The sequence below is a fragment of the Caenorhabditis briggsae genome (genome assembly GCF_000004555.2).
Source record: "Caenorhabditis briggsae complete genome, chrIV, whole genome shotgun sequence".
In the NCBI taxonomy this organism is placed as follows: Eukaryota; Metazoa; Nematoda; class Chromadorea; order Rhabditida; family Rhabditidae; genus Caenorhabditis; species Caenorhabditis briggsae.
The window spans coordinates 1,029,921-1,035,267 of record NC_013487.2 but is presented as its reverse complement, the minus strand read 5'-3'; the positions used below and the strand labels follow the sequence as shown (position 1 = coordinate 1,035,267).

Below are 5,347 nucleotides of genomic sequence, written 5' to 3'. Positions count from 1 at the left end.
TCAGGATATCAGCAACATTTTACTAGTCAGCCACATTTTGATATCTTTCACAGAAAATGAGATATATAGGTTCAAAGTGGACGATCCGGGTGTCGTTCTATTAGAGGTTTTACGGTATTCAAAATTATAAAAAACCCATGAAAACTCTATGAAACAGATGAAAAATTTCTTCACATAAAGTCGACAAAATTTTTAAAAATAGGGATTTTGAAATTTTAAAAATGTTTGGACCAGGAAAGTTTTTTGGGGATAATTTGAACAATTTTCGAGAGAATATAAAAAATAAACTGTTGAATTTTCTGATAATATCCAAAAAACTGTAAACAACAGATGAAAAAAATTTACTATTTCAATATTGTGATTTTAGGGATTTTAGAAATTGCTGTTTGATTGTAATCAGATGTAGAGTAGAAAAAAAAAGTTCCTGTTATTAAAAGACCTCTGACGATTTGAACCTTTGGTTGAGGTACGCGGGGGAAGCTAATGGTAGCCAAAAAAGGTGCAAATACCGTTACCTTAAAATTTTCTCTGGAAATCGCCAGATCGTATCTATACCGAAGCAATCATTTTTTTACTTTCGAAGTTTTATGGAAGTTTTGAAACTGTGAATTATATAGTTTGGAGAACACATTAAACTTCCAAAAAAACTGTAAAAGTTACGGAAAATTTAATACCGTAAACAGTAACATAAAAACCTTCCTAGTTTCTAATAATGCATTAATTTATCTCGGCTCCCATGGAAAATTTCAAAATCTTTCCCAACTAATAAAATTATCATACAATGATAAATATTTTATCAGTTTACAACCTTTTGATATCTTTTACATTAAATGAGGTATATGAGTTTAAAGTTGAAGGTTGAGAGGGACATTCTATCAGCCTAATAATATCAAAAAATAAAACAAATCAAATGAAATCTGAGTGAAACCGGAAAACTTCTTGACATGAAGTTGGCAAAAATTTTAAAAATTGGCTGGTGCTTGAAAAAATAAAGACTTTGCAGTTTCGATTTTGCAGTGCTTTTAGAAAATTTCAAAACCTTTGGATCAGATGAGATTTCGGGGAAAATTATATTAATTTTGAAGAAAAATATACAATTATAAATATTTCAAGTGTATAATAATATTCAAAAAATATATGAATCGAATGAAAACTAGGTGAAATGGTAAAAAAAATTAGCAGGAAATTGAAAATTCGGAAAACCGGAATTTGCAGTTTCAATTTTCTGTTTTACCGTAAAACCTCTAATAGAACGACACCCGGATCGTCCACTTTGAGCCTATATATCTCATTTTCTGTGAAAGATATCAAAATGTGGCTGACTAGTAAAATGTTGCTGATATCCTGATAAACATTTTACTAGTTAACCACTTTTTGATATCTTCCAAAAGAAGTGAGATATATAGGCTCAAAGTGGACGATCCGGGTGTCGTTCTATTAGAGGTTTTACGGTACGTCTACCTTTTTGAAGAAATTATTGCATACGCCGTTCAGGTTCGTTTGCATTTTGCATTAAAAAATTTTCTGTTATCAAAATTCATTCGAGGCATTGAACTTGTGGGTTAAATATTGGAAGTGACGAGCGCGCAGCAGCCTGAAGGTTACGGTATCCACAAAAGGGTGCAAACACTTTTCGAATTTGTAGACACTGTTCCTCGTCCAAATTCAAGCGAGTGAAAACTTTATTTTCCAACATTAAAAAAAGATTATGAAATGATATATTTTTGTTTAGTTCGCCGAACACACGAAATTCGAAAACTGGTCGAAAAAATTTTCAAATGTCACAATTTCCTAAGAAAACAGGACCAGTGGCTTCTTGGTTAGAGTACTTCTATGATAGATAAGGTTCGGCGGCCCAGAAACTATCTTTTGATTCGAATGAGTGATAAATATTGTTTTGTTAAAATTTCATGAAAGTTTTGAAACTGTAAAAGTTCGCCGAACACAGTACAAATTGAAATTCTAAAATTACAGTTTCACAAAAGTCACAAATATCACAATTTTCAATAGTGTCGTTTTTTTCCGGTCTCAAAACAAGCGATATCAGTTCTTCATGGTTCCCAACGAAGTGGCGAGGTCAGACAGTGTACTTGTGAAGAGATGAAAGACTGTTATCATCAATCGAAACTGCAAGCATTGGATTGTTTCGAGACGTGCTGGAAGTCTGAAATTAAGAGAGTGAGTTCTCATTAGGGCGAAATTGCTGCTTTTCTATGAGAGACATAAAAAATGGTTAACTAACAAAAAGCTTACTGATAATGTGATAAGCATTTCATCAGTTAATCACTTTTTGACATCTCTCACAAAAAATGAGATATTTGGGCTTAACGTTAACGGTTTGGGGCACTAGCTCCTGAGAAGTAAGAAGTTTTGGAGCTCAATTAACTCAGTTCCGATAAGAGATATCAAAAATCTGTCAACTGATAAAATTTTTTTCTTATTATCAAAAATACTTTTGTAGTTTGCATTTTTTCATATATCTTACAGTAACCGTTATAATTGAGCCTATCAATAGAGCGCACTTTGAACAACTTTTTTCAGTTCAAACTAACCGACAATCCGGACGACCTGAAAGCCTGTTTTGACGCCAAAAAACCATTCGTGGACCAGGTTATCAATTGTTTCCAAACGAAAGTCAAAGCGTGAGTCATATTTTTTCGGAATAAAATTTATATTTTTTCGGAATAAAATTTTCAGATAAATATGTTTTCAGATGCACCGAGAACGGGGAACCAGGCGTTCGTGTTAAAGAATATGACTATAAGGATATGATCAAGAGAGTGGAGGATGCCGTTAATTCGCAGATTAATGCGTTTTTGAGGTCTATTGGAAATGATAATGTTAAGGTTGGTGGAAGTAGGGGAAAAAATGGGTCAAAACTGGGCCAAAAAAGAACCAAAAACAAGCCAAAAATGGACCGAAAACCGGATCAAAAATAGGCTTCAGGAACCCGTCAGAAAAGACCAAAAACAGGCGACAAATGGGTCGAAAATGGGTGGGCCCAAAACAGACAAAGAACGGACCGAAAATGGGATATCCTCTAACTTCCTTCAAAATTAATATTTTTTGACCAAATAAAATGAATACTGTAGGACAATTCAAGAGCTACAAAATAATAATTAACTTCTAAACTGTACCTGACTTATGAAAAAAAAAGTTACAGGACAAATAGATTTTAGAGCTGACCCGTAACTTGACAAGTTTTTTGATGGTGGAATTGAATAGTGCTTTAAAAGTTATATCAAAATAAATGTATCAGAAAATATTGAAACTGGCAGGGTCCATTGCGAAATCATTCCAACCAAAAATAGATTAAAGTTTAAAGTTTTCTGTTTCAAGTGCAACAGAAATGTTTTAGAGGTTTTTCTTCTACTTGATGCAACGGTTTTCTCGATTGGTTATCTTCAAATTTTTTGAAGGACCCAAAAATTCGAACTGCAAGCATTTTGTTCAGCGGAGCGCGGTTGCACGATGTCAAAAACTGTCTTTTTGGAAAATTTTGAAAATCTAGTTTCCAGTAAAAAAAATGATAAACTTTAAAAAAGACACGCTCCATTGAAAACTTCCAAAATCACAAAAATATTTCAGGCAGTAGTAACAGCTGGCACAGCGATAGCTCAATGCGTGAAGACGTGTTTCCTGGAGAAGAACAAAGATGGATTCTGTTTCAATCGAATCGGATGTGAACCTCAGATTGAGGATCGCAACGCACGGATAGCAATTCGTCAGTGTTCGAGATCAGTGGCGTGGAAAAAGGAAATGGAGACGTTCTGTCATTGCTCAAGTGCTGCTGGCATTAAGTGAGTCTTACTGTAGCTTTTAAAGCAAAAATACCTTAAACACTCTAATAGAACTCTCCAACAAAATTTTGTGCTATTTCATCTAGTTTTTTTTATGAAAAAAAGAGCCAAAAATGACAAAGTGTACCAGATGGCTCAGTGGGATTTGACAGCAAAATTTACGGTCCACGAGACCAAAGTTCGATTCCTCCCGGGATTCAACATTTTTTATCATTGTTTAGACCTCAAAAATAATAGTTCTAGACACACGTGAGGTGTAGGAAAATAAAACTTTGAGAATTGAGGTCTGAACATGTGCTCCCTTACTTTGAGTTCAATTATCTCAATTTCTAAAAGAGATATTAACAAGTGGTCAACTAATAAAATGTTTATCATAATATTAGTAATATTTTATAAGTTAACGAAATTTTGATATCTCTTATGGAAACTGAGATAATTGAGCTTAACGTGGTCTATCAGCTGATCTGCACAGGCGCCGACCGAGTTGGCGCTACTAACTTTAAGCCAATTTATCTCAATTTCTAGAGGAGATATCAAAAAGTGGTCCACTAACATAATTTTCATCATAATATCAGTAAAAGTTTATCAGTGGACAAATTTTTGATATTTCTTTTAGAAACTGAGATAATTCAGCTACACGCTTTCAATTTTTTATTTTTTCAGTGGTCTCTCCAGCTACTGTGGAATGCTCAACATTATTGGATAAAGCGGGGATAAAACTTTTTTCAAACATCAATTTTCTTATATTTCAATTTTTCATGCAGAAGTAATAAATTTTTCTTGTCTAAAGCAATTTGTCTGTTGTTTGAAACCGCAAAACATCACAATTTGGTTTGTGTTCGAATCGAAAAACAACAAGAAGACGTCATTTCAGTGATCATTTGTTTTTTGGGGACAAATAAAGGATACACAAACTGTGTGTGTGTATGGTGATCATGACATTGGTGAGGGGTTAGAAGATCACTTGGGTAAACAGCTAAACCCCGCCCACAAACAATTGGGCGGCACGCTTTTCCATATATTTATAACTTTCAGAAAATTGTTGCAATGAGGGAAAACACTTAAAACATGTCGAAAGCTCACAATGCGAATATTTCAAAGGCGGAGTTTTACAGGTTTTCCGGTTCTATAGCTCTCAAAAGTTTCCTAGAGAAATCCAATTTGGAAATTTCGTTCAATATTAAGATGGAAATGAAACAGTGATAATTTTGTAATCCTAAAATTGTTGTTCCTCGACAAAAGACCAGATGTACCACCCTCAAGTTTACTGGAAATACCAAAAATTGGCATTTTAGGTTTTAAATTGTGTCGGATAAAAAATAATTTTTTCTGGATATAATTTAATGACCTTTTTTGTTACTATTGTCCGCGAAATTAATTTCATTCGGGAAAAAAACACCATCTCAATCATCCAGGACCATTTTTCCAGATGTACCAATCATAAATTTATTGCGAATCCCCTAAAATAGAAATTTGAGGTCTTAAACTTTATCGGAACAATAAATTATCTTTCCTGGACGAAATTTAATGTGATTGATTGCTAATAT

General features: G+C 33.6%; 1 protein-coding gene across 1 annotated transcript; it reads left to right on the top strand.

Moving 5' to 3' along the window:
- Nucleotides 1-1,162: 1,162 nt before the first annotated feature.
- On the top strand, nt 1,163-4,506 carry CBG13710 (the record flags this gene model as incomplete). The annotated part of the gene is made up of 6 exons (XM_045244795.1): nt 1,163-1,165; nt 2,101-2,178; nt 2,542-2,642; nt 2,714-2,846; nt 3,589-3,800; nt 4,464-4,506. The coding sequence occupies 6 exons, from the start codon at nt 1,163-1,165 to the stop codon at nt 4,504-4,506; spliced, it is 570 nt and encodes a 189-aa protein (XP_045095235.1).
- Between the last annotated feature and the right edge of the window lie 841 nt (nt 4,507-5,347).